The sequence below is a fragment of the Megalops cyprinoides genome, chromosome 23 (genome assembly GCF_013368585.1).
Source record: "Megalops cyprinoides isolate fMegCyp1 chromosome 23, fMegCyp1.pri, whole genome shotgun sequence".
Classification (NCBI taxonomy): domain Eukaryota; kingdom Metazoa; phylum Chordata; class Actinopteri; order Elopiformes; family Megalopidae; genus Megalops; species Megalops cyprinoides.
Genome location: NC_050605.1, coordinates 6,364,638 through 6,387,612, shown reverse-complemented (window position 1 = coordinate 6,387,612; position 22,975 = coordinate 6,364,638). Strand labels below are relative to the sequence as shown.

The following is a 22,975-nucleotide window of genomic DNA, read 5'->3' as shown; positions in this document are numbered from 1 at the left end:
TAATCTCATGTATGCTGTAGAATTTTGGGGATGGCATGTAAACGGTAACGGAATGGGCGAACGAAGGGAAATGGGCACGTATGGCGTGCATAAAGAGCTGATTTACAAACTTATTATAATTACATTATTAAAAAACAAATAAACAAACACACACACAAATCGAATGACAAAATAAGCCGTTCATTTATTGGTCAACGCTATTATATGTCATGCATCTTATAAAGTCATCACAAGGGGATATGTTAATGCATATAATGGCTTGAAAATACAGTCATTGACAGTTTAATTAGCCGAATTAAACCAATGTTCAGCCTCATATTCTGTAAATGTTTACCCCCGTGTCTTCCCTGCAATAGGACATATGTTCAGTGGTGTTTGAATCGTGAATTATTGTCAGCCCTTTTTTTGTTTTAGTCCCCAAACACACTAGATTTCCTTATATTTTAATGTAATACGTTTAGCAATTAAAAAAGGCAAAATAGTATTTCAGCTCGACACTGGCACACATAAAGTGGTCCAACATACAGTGGTACTACAGCATACAGGTTGCAATAAAATATAATCTTCAAAGGGCCATAAAAGCTCTGGCACGTCCTCTCTTCTGATTCAGACGGTCTCAGCTGGTTCCTGCAAATTACGGTTATTATCTTCTAATAACGCGCAGGCGGTAGAAAGGTTTCCTCACACTGGAAAGGTAGACTGACTCACCCTGGACAGACTTAAACGACGTACACTTTCAAAAATTATATTTATATACTTTATACTTTATATACTTTATATTTATACTTTATTTCGTAAGCATTCCTTGAATATTTCCCCTGAGATCGGCTATATTTTAAAAATATCGGTTCTGAAATCATGTATGCAAATGTGTACTTGGCAATTACCCGTCTGTTGATCGTTCTACTGTCTGAAATACAGCACCAGTCAGAAATATTCTTGGGCTACACATCTGGGAATTCATTGTACAACGTCACGTTTGACGTGGGTTTTAAATTTCTTTCACTGGTGTCATCGTATTTCTTATACGGAGAAATAAATCAAATATGGGGTTTAACAGGTATAGTTGACCTGCATGCAAATGTTACTCCAAAAAAAACTTCACTTCAGGGGTCCGACAGGCAGATGTCAGTCATCTCTGCAGCACCATATTAATCTTTTCCGTACTCCATTTTACGGAGGGCGCTGCACAAGATCCCAATCTCACCTGAAACGAGCCAAAACGAGTGTAAGATTTGTCATTAGTGAGATCTTTGCAAGACAGGTCCTTAAAATTTTTCCTCAACTCTGGTTTAAATAATAAATTCTTTGAACTATATTTGTTTTAACAGTCCACCAAACTCTATTTTTGAGATTCAATTCAAGAACAATTTAAGCCAAATTTGAAACAAACTATTTAGTGTGTCTGAAAACACATTTTAGCGGAATTAAGTCCTGTACTCGCACCATTGATGCTATCGGCCAGGTTTCTGAGCTGCTGGGTGCTGTCCAGAACCTCGATGCGCTGGGTGTACGCATTGTACCGCACCGAGAAGGGCCGGGGTATGGTCGCCGCGTACTTCCTGAAGGGGAGCCACAAGAACAAACAGACGGGTGAGATCGGGCACAGGATGAGGAAAAGCGCACGGTGCGGGACACCAACGCTTAAAGGATCATCTTCGGTCCAATAGAGAAGCAGGACTTCGGTTATCAGCCACGGCCTCTGTTGGTTATGTCACCCGTGGACCGTATTACCTGCGGTTTCAGGAAGCACACTTTTTCATGTAAGATTGTGTCGACAGTTTTCAATAGCATTGATGTAATACCACGCAATGTTATTTTAGGCTGTGTGTAAAGCCTCTTGACTTTTTAGGTGATTATATAGTGCAAGCAGTAAGTGCACAATAGCAACGATACTGCCATGAATTTGTCACTGATGACTGCATTTAAAAGGTGAACTACTGTTGTGTGACGGATTGTATTTATACCTGATGGCTAAATGTAAGAATGACTCTGATGTGCAGGCCAATGTTCAATGTTATAATCATAGGGTACACATAAAGAGACCAGAGATGACTGTCAACCTCTTGAGCCTTGATTACATTATTTTCTGCCTCATATTTTGCTAGGCCATGCGCCTCATGAAATAAATAAAGAACATCCAATGTACAAACCAGTATTTTTGTGTCAGGTGAATTCAAAATGCAGTTCTTCCAACAGACACAAAATGTGCTGTGACAACCTACCCTTGAGGTTTCCCTTCACATGAGCTGGGGTTGATTTACCCTGGTAATGTAGGTTTTTTTGACAACTGAAATAAGACAATTATCTAAAAACAATATTTGCATTAAATTACATTACCAACTTCACTTACTGGAAAGTAATGTTATATGCAGCCCCCACTCCAAAATATGAGACCAGCATTTTTTAAACAAGAGCAAAACATAATAACAGAATTATAAACATAGTAACAATAAATAAAATGCAAACTTGTGTTTTTATGCAATTTCTCAAAGGGTTTGGTTTAACATTAAAAATGTTTCAATAGTAAATGACTGAACAGTTATGAATGGTGAAGTTTTGCAACTCCATAGCTGCTTGGATTTTAAATGTTTGGTCTCCCACTGCTGGGCAATGATTGATTTTTAGTCGTAATGGCTCCACTGAAGCACTGCATTGCTGTGTGGGGTCGTACCTGACTTTTTCCTTGGCATCCTCGAAGCTGTCAGCCACATAGTACACAGGCTGGAACTCTGTGATAGGGTACTTCTGAAGGCACGTCTTCTCGGGGTCAAACGGAAGGAGCTTCGGCTTCTCTGTCAAACTGTACTGAGGGGGAGAATCACGAAGCAGCCGTGTCTACTCAAGGTTTCCCTTCACCTTTCAGCATGCCGGACTTTTAACATTCCCCTCCATTGAGCGGGAGTAGGGCCGTATCTCTTAAGGTCAAACTGCTGCTTTGATATTACTGCCTCATTTGTCTAGCAGTGAATGAATTGCATGATGCTCCAAGTGATCTTTGCCATTTGAAGACCCAGACCCAAGCTGGCAGCTGTGACATCAGCAGAATCCCATGGGACCAGGAATGAAATGTACTGTAAAAAATCCTCAATGGATTGCCCATTCCCATGAGGCTCTGGTGCGGCGGTAAACAGGAAGTGCAGGAGCAGGCAGAATTAGGGCACAGTGTGAGACGGTCACGAAAACCCTTCACCCGAACATCCTCTGCTGAAAGGGTGTGATATAACTCCATCCAACAAACCTAATTCCCTCCTCCCATTCTCCTCCCTTTCTCCCCTGGTGAACTGCTGGCACAATCTCCCCATTTTGGTCAGTGAGTCACTAGTTCAACACCCCCTGGTGAACCAGTGGCCCACTCTGCCCCTAATTCAGTCAGTGAAATGCACAAAATCCAATGGGGTTACATACGCACTCCACTGAGTACCTGACACAGAGTCCTGTGTGCCTGAGAAACACAGTTACACTTGTTGATGACATACAGTATATCCCCCCACAGCAGAAACAGAGTCAGACACACCTGAGGCACGGTCACCCAGCACCCCACTCTTACCTGTAGCTCCCCGAAGGAGGACAGCAGTCCTGCACCATAGGCCTTTATCTCTGAGCCCTGTTTGCATAGGCCAAACTCCACCGTGAACCAATATACCTGCAGGAGAGGAACAGAGGATGGGCCAGGCTAATGATGGTGATAGTGATGATGGTGATGATAATGACGGTGATCAATGTGATGATGCTGAGGATAGTGATGATGGTAATGGTGATGGTGATGATAATGCGGATGAGGATGATGATTATGATGATGATGATTATGATGATGATGATGATGATGATGATGATGATGATGGTGAAGTCATTGTGATGAAACTCCTTTCATTACTCACAGTTGCAAGCTTTTCAATAAACTCGTCAGGGGCCCCCAGGGAAGCCAGACCAATTTCCTGCCAAGAAAAAAAATGTTATTCCCACCAGTAAATCCCAGACAGTATTGTCAAAGCATTGTTCATTACCACAATGGCCACAATGGCCAATAAGAACAACATAAAATACACTTATTTAGATGGCACCAAGCCATTCAGGATTAGACAGTACCACAGCATTGTCCTTTTGTGTGGTGGATTGTTTCCATGCCATACAACTCCAGACCTGGCACATTATCAGATCAGGATTTCTGACCCTGCATCGTATTATGAGGCTTAAATCCAGCACCAAGTGTATGTGACTATGTCTCATGGTGATGTCGTACATAGTGATGACATTTCACAAGGATTGCTTCTGTGGTGATTGTGGCCATGGTGATGTTATTCTATGGTTTTGATGTCAACAGTGTCGACTTGCGTCCATAGTGATTTCCCTGTGCTGCCCCTGTTAGGCTATGCCCGCTGGTCCAGTGAATGACGTACCTGTGAGAACTGGGCAAAGCTGGGGTCTGCAAACAGAGGCACGTGTCCCAGCAGCTCGTGGCAGATGTCTCTGTGAAGAAGGGCTTTTAGCTTTTTGCAGACCAACTGTAGTGCAACTGCATGTCTTCCTTCTATTTGTTAGCCGTGCTTTGTTAGCCATTTCTGTTTTGATGAGTCATGCCAACACCCCCATTTTCTATGTGCTTATGAAATAACCATGAGATGATGAGTTGAAGCCAGTTTTACCCATAATCCCCTGGTTCTGACAGGAGTGTGTAGGGGTACTCACGGCTCAGGCGTGTACATGGGCTTGGACCCGTGGCGGATATACTGTGTGGAATGGAAGACCCGGAATGCCAGTCCAGCTAAGAAGTCACGCGAGGAGAGCAGCCCTGCCACAGGGCGGAGTCTGAACCCTGTGCACGCTGGGAGACAGGGAGAGGGAGCTTCTGAGTGTGTGTATGAGTGTGTGTGTGTGTGTGTGTGTGTGTGCGTGTGTGTATGTATGTGTGTGTGTGTACTGGGAGAGAAGGTGTGTGTGTGTGTGTGTGTGTGAGAGCACTGGGAGAGAGGAAAAGTGTGTGTGTGTGTATGTGTGTGTGTGCTGGGACAGAGGGAGAGTGAGTGTGTGGGTGTGCGTTTTCACAGATGTCAGCCAGTCAGGCCTGCACTGCTTAATAACCCAATAAACTGTCAGACACAGGGACTCTCCTGAAATGATGGAATCGGCCTGTGAGGTCTCTTACACTGCAGGAAGCGTGAGACGTCCTCTAGCTGGGGGATGTTGTCCTGCCTGTAGCCGCAGTATTTCTCCAGCAGGGGGAACACTCGGTTGTGCTCATGGCAGGCATGTGTTGGGTACAGCGTTTTCAGCTCCTTAAAAACAGTTCCCCACGTCTTCTTCTCCTCCTCCGTATACTCCACAGTGGGAATGACCTGACCACTGAATACAGACACACATTATCAATCATACACATGCCCACACACAGGGTCACACAGACATAGACACACACACATACACACACACGCACACACACACGCACACACACACACACACACGCACACACACACACACACATATACACACATACCTCCCCACACATGCTTACAAATACACATACCTTCATGTATCTGCAAATGAGCAGATGGCAAGTAAATAAAATAAATAATTAAAGAATAAAGAATAGTAAAAAAATATATATAATAAAGAATAATATAAAAAGCATATATGGCAGACAGACAAACACAAAGTCACACCCAGATCCCCTGCCCACACACACACACACATACTGTCTCATCCAGCACCCTGCCATCCACTTTTTCCACACACACATATACATACACGCATACACACACACACACACACACACACACACACACACACACACAGCTGTGCAGTGAGTGAGGACAGGGCAGTCGGGACTGAGAGGGTCTACTTCATTATTCTATTAGTGCGCGTCGGCTCCACTCCTATGTAAATGTGCTCTTTTCCCGGGAGCGTCTCATTGAGCACTGGTGCTCTTTGTAGTGCCACAGAAGAATACACCTCAATTATGACAACAAAGCCACAGGCTCAGAATTGCACACTGGCCTCCTGCAATTTGTGGCCCTTTGTTTGGGGGGTAATTTTCCATAAACAGGCTCGGTCCACCACTAAGAGGACCGAGGAGAAGTAGAGGAGAGATCTAGCAGGGATGACTGGCTCCATACTTCTGAGCTGATGTAAGTGAGTGAATGACAGAGAAGGAGAGAGAGAGAGAGAGAGAGAGAGAGAGAGAGAGAGGACCAATGTTAAGATTAGTCCCTGTCCCTCTGGATACTTACTGTCTGTAGTTGTAGGCAATGTCAGCGAATTGTTTTCTCCTGGCTCTGTACACCGGGTCTGTGAAACCCTGAATCAAAGACAAAAGCAATCGCTGTCAGATCTCAGGATCAATACCTGCACACGCTCAGAGCTCCACAGAGCAATGTTCAATAAAACTGAACCCCCATTTTTTTTCCCCTGCACGGCAGGCGCCACTCACTCCCACTCCCAGCAATAAAACACAAATTCAAATGAAGCCTTTGTAGAGTGCTTTGCTGCTTATGCTAAACACATTTCAGTTTAATGGTGGAAGGAAAGGGAGTAATTATTTATAATTACAGAGACTCAATTGAAGTAATGACATCAGTCTGTGAACCCCGAGCGTTTACATGAGAATAGAAGCAGAGAGGGGCGCGATCAAGGCGTGAGTCACACACATATACACGGTGATGCCACAGGGACAGAGAGGACGGGAAGTCACGCTCGACCGGACAGGAAGTCCATCCACAAACCGCCCACGCAAGCCCTCGCGGTCAGCAGCAGAACGGCTCCAGTTCTCCACAACACCTGTTCCTCCCACCCTAAGCGCCAAGGCGAGTGCTCACTTTGCTAAAGGCGTGGTGGCAGGTTTTTGTAGTGGCCTAATTCGGACAGTTCTGAAGAGCTCTATGAACCCTGATGAGAGTTACAGTATTTTCTGTAACTGTGATGCAGTTCTGACCTCCCAGGTGGGATTTTGCTCTTGTGCCCTGGAGTGAGGTAATTTACCTGGACTTATCTGGTAAAAATCTAGCTGTTTCAATGTCATCCTAACCAGGACTGCTGCAGTAACAATCCAGCTATGCAAGTGTTTTAAATGTAAACTTGGTCAACAATGTGGTGTAGTAATTAAGAAGCTGGACTTGTAACCCAAAGGCTGCTGGTTCAATTCTCATTTGGAGTAATGATGCTACATCATTGATCAAGGTATTTCACTCAAATGGCTTTAGTAAAATGATACATAAACAATGTAAACTACATCAATCTGGATGAGAGTGCCTGCTGAGCAAGTCTTATGTACTTAGACTTCCCCAGTAAAACCCTTTATCTGTGTAAATTAGCTACTTTACATAGACTGCTCTGGTCCAAGTCCAGGTTTGTAGATGGGTTAGAAAGTGTGGAATTTGTAATGTAAGCCTTTGATCTTGCTAGCTGCTAAGGAAAGAGATTAGTAAACACATGCAATTTAAATGTTTAAGGCCAAAGCACTGTCATACTATAAACATTGTGTCTGTGTTCAGACTTCACATGCTTTCTGAGGTACACAGATCTCTTGTTCAAACCGATGGGGAAAATAACCCTTGGGCGGGGGTTATGGTTTTATGGGAAATGAAGAGCTTTCTCTTTCTTACAGGGTGGTCAGCATCCAGCTCAGACCCATAGCTCAGGATCTGGTTGGCGAAGCGATCCAAGTCCTGGATGTCGTTGGGAAACCAGGGAACTGTGGAGACAGAAATGACATCATCATACATAATCACCCAGGCTTGCCGGATTATCCCTCGGTCACCACTGTGAGTTATGGTAGCAGCAGGAGCTTTAGCTGCAGTTAGCCACAGTGGTAGCACTGGCAGTAAGAGTGGAAATTTCTGCAGTTATTGGGGCACTACATGAAATGAGTCTGCAATACTTTAAAAGGGCCAAGGTCTCACTTTGACCAGCAGAGGTCAGTGTTGCTGCAGTGTTGACAGACCCAGTGGGTTCATGTGTCAGGATTATCAAACTGCCTGGCTCACACACACAAGCCCTCCAGTCCTATCATTAATTAAGGAATCCTGTCATCTCTTCTGTGCGAAGAATGGGACAGCATCAGGGGCTGACTAATGCTGGACCAGCTCTACTCGGAAAGGGTAAAAGCCTACACCTCTGAAAGTTTTGAGAGGGGTCAGAAAATGCCAGCATCACAGTGTCATCTATCTCATCACCAGCAAAACACCGTCCTGCAAAAGATATCTGCTGTCATGCATAAATTCTGTTTCAGCACTGCACTGGGAACGAAGAGGATTGTCCCTCTCACAGAATAAAATGAACTTTATCAAAATAGCATAGACTAGAATATACCTGTCTCTTATTGTGGGGGAGAGAACTCTGCCTGTCTCACAGTATCTAAGATAGGACTCAAAACAAGCAAAACTATCTCTCAGAGCCTCAGAGAGGACTCCTGACCATGCTGATCCATAATGTCTGATCCAAGGTGCATCACAGTACCAGTCAGATTAGGCCAGGCTGAGCTAAATCGGGCCTAGCCACTTCATAACTGACTTCATATACCCCACCAGGACTACCCTATCCTCCTTTCCAATCCCCCTCTTTGCCATGTGTCAGTCAGAGCAAGGGAGTCATAACTGGCATGGGCTTTGGACTATTATGTGGGCATGCCCAGTGCAGTTCCCAGAAGAACAGAGAGGCGGGGTCGAAACATTGCAGAGTTTGTCCAGAGCCCTCGTCTGACCAGGTTACCCAGGGGTCAGCCAATAAGGTCAGCCCACTTTTACAACCGTTATGAACGGCGGGTTCTAAATCCCTAAACACATTAAACCAGTGTGGTCCACCCCGAGGCATGGCACACAAAGGGCTCTTCCCAATAGCTCACCCCCCCCACACACACACACACACCAGCCCCCCCACTCCAGCAGCTTCCCCAACCACAGACTGTCTCCACGACAGGCCATAAATATCCTCCCAGACATGTTTTTTTTTTAAGTCCCACAGAACAGTGGATGTTGCTGTCTGCAGGAGCTGTGGTCAGTCTGGCCCTCAGTAGCTCTGAGGAGCCTATGTGTCTGTTTCCTGGACGGGGGACTGACCTCATTAGGGTGTCCCTCTCAGAGGCCTGTCACCCTGGGCCCGCGTTCCCCTCCCGTTGGGCCTGTTTGTCCTCAGTGACCAAACTAATGTCATTTGGGGAAATAACTAATAACCCGTGGAGAGAGAGAGTGGCCGGCACATACATCTCCCTGGTGACATTTATTGCCTCACTGAAGCGCCACCCGGAGGTCTCCGCCCTGATTAACAGGAGAGCTCTGTTCTGCATCTCTCTCTCCAGGCCTGTGGCTGACTGCTCTCCATCCAGACTGGCCCAGCCAGACAATGCGAGCTGTAGAATGCCTAAACTGGCCGGGCTTCGGACATTACTGACTGCTTTCTTACACATTGATGCTGCAGGTTATGTGCACTGGTGGAGAACCAGCAAGACTCCATGAGCGCAGTTTTCAAGAACTATAAAAAGAATTCACCAAAACCTGAAGTGTCCACATCACATAAAAACTGGTGGCTCTGTCCTGTGTCTGCTTCGGGCTGATCATCTTGAAAAAGCAAAGCCATTCCTGCTCCAGGAGACTGTTTACAAGGCTGTTTGAAATCTCAAGTACAAAAAAGGGGAGGGCTGTGTGGAGCCCAGACTCTGAACGGAAAATCACATTTTGAAATGAAGTTTCCTTCCACATATCCACCTGCAGCAAGGCCGGTTGAGACATAATGACAAATAATATAACAATGGAAGAATAACAGCCATTTTGTCTGAATTGTAGTTGTGCATGTGAAGACGCTGTTTGACACTGTTTTGCATGTGAAGTTTGCTGTTTGAGGGTGTATCGCACTAGTTGCCCTATACGCTGTAGCTGTACAAATCTGAGTACTGTGTCCTCAAACAGACCTTGCTCTCAGCTGAGAACTGTCTCATTGTGGAACTGTACACATCCTGTCCCTGTACTGTCGCTATACTTACTGTATGCACTTTTGTAAGTCACTTTGGATAAAAGCGTCTGCTAAATAAATAAATGTAAATGTAAATGTAAGACACAATTAGGCATTCAAGTACATACCTGTAGGAATAACTTAAGTAAAAACAAACATTCCCACACAGGCACACACACACACACAAACATTCCCACACAGGCACACACGTGCACACAGACACACACACACACACACACACACACACACACACCTGTGTCCTTCTGTTTGTTGCGGGAGAGCTCGTGCACCTGCCCGCTGATCTGGGTGCGGAGGCCGTCGATGACCTCGTCCAGCGCCTTGGCGCAGGCGGTGTCCACGCTGATGAAGAACTCGTACTGTTGCTTGTTTGTGCGCGACGGGCGCGACTCGATGTGCGTCAGGTTGATGCCCTTTTCCTGCCGTTCACAGAAACAGCGGCCGGTTACTGTCAGGCCAGACGACCCGTCGCCACGGCCCTCCTGCCCTTGTGCGGCTGAAACTATTCTTCAATCATTCGTTTGGCCGCCAAGATGTGTGTCCGTATGTGTGCATTTTTCACCCATCGAAATCTTCTGTGATGTATGATTCTAGGTATCCCATAGAAAAAATAAGTCCTAAATAAATTCAAGCAATAACCCTTAACAGCTCTGAGAACCTTTAAAGCTATTATGTTGCTTTATATACCAATAACCTGTGCAGTTCTTTTGCTTTTTAGAAGGTCAATCATAACATCATAGCATAAACCGCTATACGTGTTGGCTTTGTCATTTCTGTTGGTAGTTGGTGCAAGATTTGGTTTGGATACTGGCGTACATTTAGACATTTACTCTAACCCATCAACAGAAGCAAGCGGAATGACACAAAACAGAAAGAGTCTGAATGGGAGTCACAGAGTAGAATATCAGACATGGACATGAAAACAAACATTTCAAACTCAATGAAAGAAAAAACATGGTAAAAAAGAAGGCATGAACATTTAAGTAGTTAACTAGATGTACTTTTTTCACGTTCACCACTAGGGGAAACAGAAGTGAAGCACAAGAATAACTGTAACAGAACAGGTCTTTTTTTTACATTGCAAGCCACTTCATTGTCTTGTTTTGGTGGGGACAGCACGCTGATACTAATACTGTCACAAGAACAAAAGCTGTTAGTCTTAAATGTATGTGAAATGAGATGTCTGCTGAATGAGTCACAGTGAAGAACTACATATTTAATGTATTATTCAGGGCTGCTTATTGAGGCATACTTGAACATTGAAGCAGCATTAAAAAGGAATGGGCACATTCCATACTTTTTGAATGAGAGTCTGAAGAGAGTCTAGTTATAAATCCTAAAAACTCCTCTCCTACCATTATCTGCAAATACAGCAGTCATTTTGCTACTGGACAAGATGGGCTGAGCCCATTGGATAGTTTGGCCTTCAGCAAAACTCGTAGGCTGAAGCCCTGCTGAGGTCATTCCTGGGCTGAGTATAGAAGCATTAGGGAAACGACCAGTCACATGACAGCCTGGTTCACAGCGAACTGTGTGAGAAATGTGTTCTCTATATGAGAGACGGTGGATGTGGGATGCTGCAAAAGGTGGTTGGATGGAAGCTGGTGGGGGTGTGAGGGGTGTTTTAGTGGGGGCAATGTGGGGAGAGAGAAGGCAGGGGGTGGAGTGGGATCTTGGGAGCTCATAGGCCCAGAGAAACGTTCATGTTTACTGCAGAACTGGGACGACAGCAGATTCTTGGCAGATACTTGGTGTTGATCTGTCAGAGAAACGCAATGACCTTTGCTCACCACAACGTTTACTGCACCAGCACCAAGCTAAAGCACAATACATATGAAAATACTCATCCAAATGAAAATGAAATATATTGAGATACATGTCATTCATATGAAATACATTTAAAATACATTGATATCGCAAGGCGGAAATAATAATAATAATTTATATATTTTCAATTTAGTCATTGAGGTAAAAATGCATTCTCTATGATGTATTTTCAATATATTATTTTTGTACAGGTAATTTCCCCTTTCACACACATGCACAAACGTGTTGATACACACACACACACACACACACAGTCCATTTCAGCAAACACTCCAATACACTCAACCAAACCGTATGGTCCCACGAAAGGGGATGGTCAAATTCAGATTAAAATTTTACTTGTGAGGGCATCACAAATGGCAGTGTCTGTGCTGTGAAGCACGTAGTCTAGTTTAAGAGCAGACAGGCAACAGTAACGGGATGTACTTTGATATCAGACGATTTTCAATTCGTACAGCAAATTCAGGCCCTGTTGACAGAGCGCAGCTATGACTGTTTGCTTAGGGGCACTGCCCACGTGGCAGACTTCCACGTCAATATTTATTTCACAAACAGAAACTTCAGATCGGCACGTGGCTCCCCACAGAGACACGATCTTATGGGAGCCCTAAACACGAAGATGTAATTATACAGGAGTGCTAAACACCGAGGGGTGATCTGACTGAGGTCAGAGTAGAGGCAGGTAAAGAGGACACAAGATACAGGTGAAGAGGAGATGGGCACAGAATGCAGTGAAGACGGATACAGAATAGAGTAGATAAGGATGCAGACTAGAGAGGAGACAGGTAGAGAGTAGAGTCAGATGGCCAGCAGCCACACCACCCTGCAACTCTCTCCTGTGTGATGGCTAAAGATGGGCTATGATGTGGTTAGTACTTGGATGGGAGATCTGCAGTGATGGGGACACTGTTTTTAGGAGGTTGCATCTTTCATAGGAGACATTAAACTGACAGATCCTGGCTCTTTGGTTGTTTTAAATCCAGGGGCACATATTACAAAGGTTGGGGGGCTAAATTCCCGGCCAGGCTCTTTCAATCTGGCAATCCAACAATCCCCCAGGTTTACTAAATAATTCCATTCCCAAATAATTCCCTCCCCCACATTTTTGTTGTGAACAAGACCTGGCTCTCATGTGACATTTAATGGTAAAATAAAGATTAAAAATGCTGCAATAATGTGAAATATCAGGGCAGAAATTCTATGGTTTTTCTTCTAAGTATAATAACATTGCCTGGTTAGGAAGCTGCTGAAAGTGACACAAGGTGTGTGGATGCAAGTATATTTCTGCTTCTTTTCATTGGAAAAATGCATTTGTAGTTTAAAGGATTCAAAGTCATAAACTGCCACCCCTACCTTTCCCTTAATGCTATGTGTGGGCTACACAGCCTCCTACAGCTAATACTTCATGTCTAATTTATAGCACATAAAATAACATCTGCTTCATGTACTGTTTTGAATATCCTCACTGCAAACCCCTGATAACATCAATTACTTTCCTCCTGACAGATTCTGTTCAACTTTCCTGTTGTGGTCTCAGGTAGGTTGGAGAGGAGAAGCTGTAGCTTGTCCATCATACAGTCACCACTGGTAATATGTCTGATTATGATACACCTGTTGCAAGATCAGAATGCTGACAGGCACCATAGCTGTTCTCTCACAGGCATCTTACAAGCTCGAACCAAGCTGCTGGATAACTCCTCATAGACTGGCCGGAACTTCAGCTTTGCAACGCTTTGTAAAAAACATTAATATCAAGATTACAGCAATAGAATCAGTGTAGGAGCATGCTCCTAGCAGGATGACAATCACAATGGGAGCAGCTACCAATCAGGTTGATAATCACAATTAGGGGTGTATTTCTATTGGGCAGAGACTGTACAGGTTTCTGCCCTCTCACTACACCTGTTCTATGCCCTTAACCTTTGTTGCTCGAGATAAATATGAGAATAAACAAACCGGGGTATCCAAAGCCTTTCACTGATGTGCGATGCGAGGGACACTTTTCCTACTCTGAACATTCTGTTCAGAACCACTGTCTGGTTCAACATGTCAACAGAAGTCTTCAACCAACACTGATGGAATGCTTACAGCTCTACACAGACTCTGTGTGTGTGTTGTGTGTGTGTGCGTGTGTGTGTGCATGTGTGTGTGTGTGTGTGTGTGTGTGTGTGTGTGTGTGTGTGTGTGTGAGAGAGAGAGAGAGAGAGAGAAAGCATTGATCCACATACGCATGTACGCACAAGAAAGGACCAACCTCAAACAGTCTCAGGGCCTTGGCCAGCGCCCCCACCTCCTCCTTCAGGGAGAAGATGCAGGACAGCACCCCGGTCTTGCTGGTCTGCTCCTCCAGGTACATGGAGCCCTGCTGGGAGATGCAGCACATACACGGGTCATCACCTGTGACGCACCGCTCTGGTGCATTCCTCACCTCACCTGTTCCAGGGTCAGTCGACCATCACACTCATCCACTCTGAGTATCGCTCTGTACGCGTTCTGCCATTGATTGTGTTTCTAGTGCTTTATCTGTCCTTTAGTGAGTAACCTGGGAGGTGTTCATTACACAGGAGCAAGAGAAAGCTCCACCACCACCACTAGAATGTGCTATTTTCCTTACCAGGGGAAACAATCAATGAGCACCACTCCAAGCAATTAATTATTAGAGAATCGTTGACTCAGGCGCAGTGCTTTGAAATATTTGATCAGGGAAACAACCTGGCTGCATCCCAAGTGCAGTGTTTGAACTCAGATCTGGGTGACTCAGAGCCTGGTCTTTGCACAGTGGAATTATTTACAGGGTGGCGCTGGTGGCTCTCCTAAAGTGACCCTGCTGCAATTTGGTGACCTTCAACCTCACCAGATCCCTGGAACTACAAACATGTTGCCTCTCTCTCTCTGTCCCTCTCTTTCTGTCTCTCTCACTCTCTCTTTCTCTCTCTCTCTGCCCTCAGATACCTCAGAAAAAAACCAATACGCTGATTTCACCGCAGTATAAGAGCACACAAATGTGCCTCTGAAAATACCCGTTTAGCAGCTCAGAATGCAATGTGCATACGAGGATGTAGTCCAAAAGGGGTCATTAAATCAAACCAATGGAATATCCATTTATCATAGTTTAATGCCCTGGGGGAGGGTTTCCTCATAACATCAGTCACATTTTACTTTCCTGCGTACTTATCCTACAGTCTATAGACCAGGGCATTTAACCTCCAACCCCTGACCTCTCTTCACGTCTTTCATAAGGGAGGAAAACAACATTCCTTGCATTCAAACTACTAACACAACATAATCCTTTTCTTCTTCCTCCTTTTTCATTACGTTTTTACATTAGTATTATTATTACTGTTGTAGCAGTAGGTGTACAAGCTATAATAGTAGCAAGGGCACAGGAAGATCCAAGTGCACACAATAATATTTAATATAATTAAATGGATGTTATTAATCTGATTGGTTACTCAGTGCATGTATCAGCTCTGTGTAACCAATCAAATTAATAACATCAGCACTAAAGCATAGGCACCCTAGCTTCCATCAGCACGTTAGGGTAATTGCTTATAAATTTGAGAGAGCATATGTCTATTAGATCAATGTTAATGAGACAGGCAGGAACATACAACTAACCATCTATCCATCTGTTTCTCTAAATTTCTCACGAGGTATGACTGATTTAGCAGTTCACTAAAAACATAACTGCTCATCGTGGTCAGAATGACATCTTTATTAGGTTACTTATGAATAGATGTTGATACCAATTAAAAACACGTAAAAAAAATTGTGACGACAGAAATGTTGAGTGGTGATTCCCCGTGGTGTCCACAAAAACTATCGCTAATGACGTTCGTCAAAGGGTTTTTCCTCACTTACGAGAATACCCCAGTTAGGATAAGAATTATGACAATGGTAATTCCTCCCGTGGTCTTTCTCCACGTTACAAAATACTAAATACACTTCATCATTAGTAACTTATGACGTAACGATCAACAACTTGATCGACGATAATATATATATTATTATGCATTTTTGTTTTCATGTCAAACATTATTATTACATTATTATTAATCACCTGGGTGCCCTTCTCCCCGTTTATTTTACGGAATGCTGCGTCCATCCTCTTTTCTTCTCGCTCTGCAGGTTTTCTCCGTGTTGTTTCACAGATACTCCCTCTTTGTTTGTGTAATACTTCCCAGATTCGTGTTTTATAAACGGGACCGCGTGACACCGCACCCCCCTCAGTGTGGCGACGGTCATGCTTGGCATGCGACGGGTTTCAGATGTAGTTGATGCTAGCAAGGCACTTTTGATTGTCCGCTTAAATATTTTATAGGAAGAAAATATTCACCGCGAAGCTTCCTGTTCCTAAGCCTCAAACTCAACAAGCAGCACTTTCCACATATTTCCTATTTCTGCGTAAATGGTGCATATCGTTCTCACCGGACAGCAACGGGGCCTATATCTGATGCATGATTTTTAAATAATATATTATAAACGCTAGATGTAATTGATTCACACTTTTTGTAACAAATGTGTGCTCTGTCTTCAATATAGGCCTACTCGTGTAGTATATGAGTACCGATATATTTCCACCGTCTGGTTCTTAGATGTAATGGATCTCAGAGATAGCTCTACCGGGACACTGCCCTGCAATTCACCCACTGCTGTGTGATTGAACGAGCGGCGGTTGCCCCTGAATGCCACCTGGTGGCAACAAAAAAGCGTCAAAAGAGCTCAAAGACTGGGGGTGGGGGGTTTGGGTGGTGGAGGGGGACCCAAAGCCACGTGCCCAGAACTGCTTCCCTCGTTCAAAAGTGAAACAAATAGATCCAGAAAAGCAAAATCCAAAAGCAATTAGTTGTCTTTCCTCTTAACTGAGGTTCCGTTCGCGTTATTTTCCAAAATATTTGGACAGTTTTCATCTTCACTTTCATGTCCAAGTCATTGCGACCTCAACATTACCAGCTACATACACTAGATGGCGCTAAAGGCCACATTTGTATAACTTTTCCGTGTTCAATCGCACACCGCAAGAGTTGTATTTGTAAGTGAAATTTACCTAGAAACACCTGGATATAGGTACCATATTAGTACTATTTCCACTTGGCATGTTTTACCCTCAAGATCAAAATTGACTGGTGGTTCCATGGTTTCTACAACAGAGGTCTCCATATTCTTGTGAAATCAGTAGCCTAACTTAATAAATGTGTAAAGATTAATTTTTAAACATAGCGCGTTACTCCCAAACATGAACCTTGCTTGTTCAATCAGCCTCAGATAGCGTTTACGCCTGGTTGTACTGTGGGAGTTATCTCCAATTAAACAGCTGTACGAGAAAGTGATCAAGTGAGACAACACCCGGGCCGAAAGTCAACAACTGAATACATTTTGAAAGCCAATTCATATTAGTGCGTCCCGCCCTACTTTGGGAAGTCAGAATCGAGCGTGAGGAACGAAAACAACCACCGTAAGCGAAGAGAAGTGAACATCGTTGACCAACTGGAAAACTGCATGTGTAAAGGTCTGGAAAAACAGTAACGAAACGGTTGCGCCACAGCAACTACGTATGAGAGTCATGTCTTCGTTCTGTCTTGCAATGCACGTCATTTCAGTTTAGAAGGGTTTACATGATGTCGCTTGTCTCAACTTTAAATGTTCTATCACCCATTTTTAGATGTGGGATGAAAACCCACAACCATCAGGTTAGGAACAGTGCACGAGCCACAGCCTGCTCCAACTAGCCCAGAGGTTCTTGGTAATAGTAGAGATCACTGAAAAAGCTAGTATCTGAGAGTAAATTTGCACTGAACAACGCTGCGGGAAGATTCACTAACTAAATCTTTATGTGTAGTCGTAAATAATAATAAAAAACTCTCCTTCAAGAAGTGGACCTTGGCCACAAGTATGTCTTGACTGATCGAGTGGGCAACATCCTGTGACGCTAGCCGAGCTCTGCGTCTTTAAAATCCCCCAAACGCCACAAGCCCAAGCCATTTTTGAGTATCGCATGACATTCAGAATGGAACCGCGACGTATGACATTTTCCGTTTGACTGCCCTCCGTCGTAGCGCGTGTGCTGCTGTACGCTGCGGCTCGTTCATAAATTCTCCATACCAGTGGCATGTCATTGTTTCCCGCAAATTGTCAAACGGCGCCCGAGCTCTGTGTAAATCTGCTGTGCCTGTTTCAACAAGTGGTCGGCTATTCTTCAGGCGCACAATGCCGCAGAATCATTTCATAATGCGTTTCGGGGACAGGGAATCCCGCTCGTGCGCACCTGGACTCGCACCTGCCGCCTCTCTTTACTGGTTAACAAAGTAAATAAAAGACAGTTCCCTCTAAGCGTGGCAGCGCGTTAGTGTCCTTTCTCCGGCTGTTCCGTCAACTCACAAACGATGGTACCGTTATCAGTTACCAATCGCGTTCTGTGAAAATTATTCGAACTAATTCAGCTGAGTGATTCGCTTAAACACCACAGGATGCGGTTATCATGTCAATCGAAATTTGCGGAGCAGTAACGATTTGTATTAGCACGTTCTGTTTTTAATCAACCACCCAAATGTATGGAATGATAATCACATGATGCTGCGTGGATATGGTTTTCTGCCCCGTTTTTGTCACTCATGGGGATTTATATTTCCTTACAGTTATTAACAGGTCAAACTTTTTTTTCCATCCTTGAATTTAAAACAAATCTAATTGGTACAAAGACGCGTTCCCAGCTCTAGTTCTGTACTTGTTCCACCAAGTGCAGTCTCGAAACTACAGTATCAATATCTTCCATATTAGTTAGGCGATGCTCTTCTCTGCTTAGGATCAGAGCACACGAACGACGCGAGCGCACTGCCAGACAGGGGGCGCGTGGCTGCACAAAGGGACACACGACTGGCCGCAGCCTCGGCTCCCGTCGTGTCCTCCGGTCCACTTTCGCCAACAATAGTCCACTATTTAAAACCGACCTGCTCCTCTGGCTTTCTTCAGCCCATGTTAGTTGTGTCTACCAATGGTACCAATGGTAACCGGTTTAGTTGGTACCAATGGTAACCAATGGTACCAACTAAACCGTTGTAATCAAAGAACATTTTCAGTTAAATGTTTGTTCACATTTATCTGGATTAAGCTACTTCTGTGCAACTATGTGCATTGTCTGTGAACAACATCACACTGTATTAACAGGGATTCAAAGCATTGGACAGTAGTGGACTCCTCTGTTGATATTAATGACTCGTGGGAAGCTGTTCTTGACAGCGGAAAACAGACTTTATCAAAATATATCCCACACACTGATTAAACCAAATGCATATGGTCTGGTGTTTTTAAATCAGTTCCCTTTATTCTGAGCAACTGCGTGTTCAAACAGGTACTTAATTCAGCCATATGTAAAAGTAAGCTGTACAAAGAAGTCTTAATAACAACTAAATTGAAAACGAATCCCGCACATCAGGCAAGGATTATAAACCGAGCGGCCAGACTCTGATGAGTTCTGTTTTCTCTCTCTCGATCGTCTGCAGCGGCAGTAAACTTTCCAGAGAGCTGCAAAGGAAAAAAAGCCGAAGTGTTTCTATACAAACTTGGGCGTCCAGTTGTCATATTAATTATAACACCGAGCGATGACTGGACCAGTCCGAATGGAGGGAGCTCTCTCGCTCTGTTTCTGGAAGGCCGTGGAAGAAAGAGTCTTTACAAAGCGCTAATTGGACCCTGGAAGCGCACTGACAGGGCGTGTAGATAGGTTTCAGAAAGCCCGGCGATGGCGAGAGAGCGGGGGGAGGCTGAATAGAACCCACGCTTCTTTTCTAAACTCTCTTGCTGTGCCAAAAAAAGACGAAAAAGAAAAGAAAAGAAAAGTTGAAGGGTGGGGGGTGGTCTTCAATGCTGGCCCGATCTTGAATGCCGTAGCCAACAGAGAAAAATTGCGCTATTTATTGTATTTTTTTCTCTCTCTCTCCCTCCAGTCATTCATCGCTGCTGTGCAGGAGAGTCGGTCGGTTTTGTTTAGAGTGAAAGACCTCTTCTTTTATTCTCCCTTTAAAAAAAAGAAAAAAAAATGTCGAAATACACACTGTCTGGCCTACTGTAACAAAACGGGGTGTTACAAATCATGCACAAAACCTCTCCGAACACACGGCTCCTTATGAGTGCGAAGATTTAACCCTCCGTTCCGCCTCTGCGGCCGTGATGATTAGTTCTGAGGGAAGTGGAAAATCTGCCTGTTCTGCGGAACACCAAGCGCTGCCGTGTTGTTGTGAAGTGTTAACAATAAACGACGGGTAACCTTAGACAGTGCGTCTATATCTGCGCTACCGTGACAAGTGATCCGCCGTGAACGAGGAATTCAGGACCAACTTGCACATGTATCACACTTGTGGGGGGGGGGGGGGGGGGGGGGAAGCAGTACAGAGGTTATAATTTAAAAATCGCAAGAACTATCCAGCGTTTTATTGTCCTTTTTTCGACTCAAGAGGAAAAGAGAGCTGTCTTTCAGCACTACCGAAGAACTGTTCCCTTTCCAAAAAACTTCCCAAGTAATTTCGAATACTCTAAGGCTTTTGGAATTAGACATACCATCCCCTGCATACGCCCTTCTTTATAACACACTATGTTTAAAAAGTACCTATTTGATAATGGAATGTATGGAGGGGACCCGATTGAGTTTAACTACTTAAACATGTCAGAGTTGCATAACTTTGAGAACACTGTCGCAACTATGCCGGGGTTTAAGCACGAGAGCTTAAACACTGATAAATCCTGTCCTGATGTTTACCACAGGACAACTCAAATGCATTGCTTTAACCATGTCAGACCCTGTCCTGAAGACACAAAATGTGGTTGAAGTGTTGGTTAGTACCCCTGTATGTCGTAACACAAAGGAACATTCTATTATGACCGGTTTTCAAGGGTTAGTTTGTAGTGAGGGACCTATACATTTGTGAGGAACTTTTTTCCGCTGGGTCTTAGTGAGTTTAAACATAAATGATTCTATTTCACGGTTTTTAACGAAAAAAAAAATGTTAGGTACACATTGACATAAAATGGCAAATGGATTTCAATAAGTCTGTTTGAATTACCGAAATACCACTCGTGTTTTCTGTATACTAGACTTTTGACCAACAGTAACAGATCGTACAGATGTCAATGACAGGCATTTGTTATTTTTTTTACAAGAATAGAACCATAACGTCCGTGTTTTAGTGTCTCATGGACCTACGACAAAAAACTTTCAACAGCTTTCTGATACCACTGATTCATATTTTGCATTGGTATCCATTGTTTTAAGTTGTTATTGTTTTGAAAGTTGCACTTCTGAGAAAAGAGAATTCGTGGATACACTGACGTTGTGCAAGTTTTTGTTTAAAGAGAACTAATTTCGTTTAAACCACCGAAATAAACATCGGTGACAACACACACGCGCTTTTGTTCCACACAAGTAAGGCATCTGGTAGAAACCTGGAAGCTGGTCCCAGTTGTGCTTTGGCGACTGTTGTTTATTCAGTGGCTGGAGTGGCACGCGCCAGGCGCACGCATTGCTGCAGAATTTGGAGCCCAAGGTGAATACAAGCGCGTGGAGGCGTGGTCAGGTCCAGCGCGTGGGACTGCCAGTGTATTGAAATACCCCCGCTGCAGCCCGTTCACAGCACACATTGCAGTTTCGGGAGCGTGCGAGGAGAAAGCCCACGAGATTGCTTATTTAAAAAAAAAAAAACGAATAAAGTGTGCACATTAAGCCACACGCGAACGCCACGAGCTGGGCGCACTCCCTTCAAGCAAGCCAGAGGACTTTGAGTTTCTTTTTTTTTCCGCTTCTATTTGCTCCCAACGCCCACTGCCGATGGACATCACTGCCAAGATGGAAATAAGCGTCAGCCAGCAACAGTTTGTGCCGCCTGCCTGCTTCTTCGCTGCTGCGGCACAGAACATACAGCTCAGCCCGGCAGATAGCCAGTGCAGCGGTAAGTCCGCATCCAAGCAGGTGAAGAGACAGCGTTCCTCCTCACCCGAGCTGCTGAGATGCAAGAGGAGGCTCAATTTCGCAGGGTTCGGGTATAGCCTGCCCCAGCAGCAGCCGCACGCGGTGGCCAGGCGGAACGAGAGGGAGCGGAACCGGGTGAAGCTGGTCAACAACGGTTTTGCCACGCTTCGGGAACACGTTCCCAACGGCGCAGCTAACAAGAAAATGAGCAAAGTGGAGACCTTGCGCTCAGCAGTGGAGTACATCCGGGCTCTACAACAACTCCTGGACGAACACGACGCCGTGAGTGCCGCCTTTCAGTCCGGGGTCCTGTCGCCAACGATGCCCCAGAGCTACTCAAATGACATGAACTCCATGGCCGGCTCCCCCGTGTCATCTTATTCTTCAGACGAAGGATCTTACGATCCACTGAGTCCTGAGGAGCAAGAGCTGTTGGACTTTACCAACTGGTTCTGAGCTTCTGCAAAAGGTTTGTATAGCCTATTATTATTACTATTATTTTATAATACTGTTCCATTTGGTGTTTAATATTTTATTAACATTATTTCCAATGTTTCATAATTTGTAACCCGTTCCAGATGTTGATTGGCTTAATTTAACGACACGTCTGACTCTTTCTGTCTTTATTTTGCAGGTATATGAATTATGTTTTGAAACGAGGAATACTCTCAGAGCGCGCGAAGATACCATACAGCACAGGGGAGGTCGTGCGCCCTCCAGTAATTAAATAAATAAACCGAAGCACTGCGTTTGCGCACCGTTCCGGTAACGGGACAGGGTGCGCTGGAACTCACGGCGCTTACACCGGCTCACATCGCCACAGAGCCAAGTGCCTCGGGACCAGGGAGAGGACAATTCTCGTGCCAAACGTACACCACTGACAGCGTGGGAATCCAGCCTCCTCGCGCGATGGTCCACGAAAACAATTATTAAAAAGTGACCTTTAACAACACGATAGCACACAAAACACTTTGTAAAGGCTGTTTTCAAACTATGCTACACCCAATCAAAGAATTTCAGAAATTTCAGTACACTATGACGTTTGAATTCTAAAATGCTTCCAACTCTGTGGATTTTATCATAAATTCTATTTGTATCAAACATGTTGCTTTGAAATATATTAAGCTATTTTTGTATATAAGAGAGATTTATAGAAGTTTTGTACACAATGTTTTACCATGTATATATCTTGATGATATATTAATATGTTGCTTATTACCTCTGCCTATTTAGACT

At 44.3% G+C, this 22,975-nt stretch overlaps 2 protein-coding genes across 3 annotated transcripts; one reads left to right on the top strand and one right to left on the bottom strand.

The window, feature by feature from the left end:
* Positions 1-42: 42 nt before the first annotated feature.
* On the bottom strand, positions 43-15,959 carry pah (phenylalanine hydroxylase). 2 transcript variants are annotated; one of them, XM_036517758.1, is made up of 13 exons: positions 15,842-15,940; positions 14,036-14,143; positions 10,190-10,373; positions 7,596-7,684; positions 6,225-6,292; positions 5,147-5,343; positions 4,690-4,825; positions 4,401-4,470; positions 3,882-3,938; positions 3,551-3,646; positions 2,675-2,808; positions 1,447-1,562; positions 43-1,207 (listed from the first exon to the last, which is right to left on the bottom strand). In XM_036517758.1, the coding sequence occupies exons 1-13, from the start codon at positions 15,884-15,886 to the stop codon at positions 1,152-1,154; spliced, it is 1,356 nt and encodes a 451-aa protein (XP_036373651.1). In that variant the 5' UTR covers positions 15,887-15,940; the 3' UTR covers positions 43-1,151. The 2 variants fall into 2 exon arrangements, with proteins under 2 accessions (XP_036373651.1, XP_036373652.1); XM_036517759.1 differs by having other exon boundaries at positions 44-1,207; positions 14,036-14,146; positions 15,842-15,959.
* Positions 15,960-21,421: 5,462 nt separating this feature from the next.
* On the top strand, positions 21,422-22,738 carry LOC118770593 (achaete-scute homolog 1a). The gene is made up of 2 exons (XM_036518353.1): positions 21,422-22,208; positions 22,374-22,738. The coding sequence occupies exon 1, from the start codon at positions 21,599-21,601 to the stop codon at positions 22,193-22,195; it is 597 nt and encodes a 198-aa protein (XP_036374246.1). The 5' UTR covers positions 21,422-21,598; the 3' UTR covers positions 22,196-22,208; positions 22,374-22,738.
* Positions 22,739-22,975: the final 237 nt, after the last annotated feature.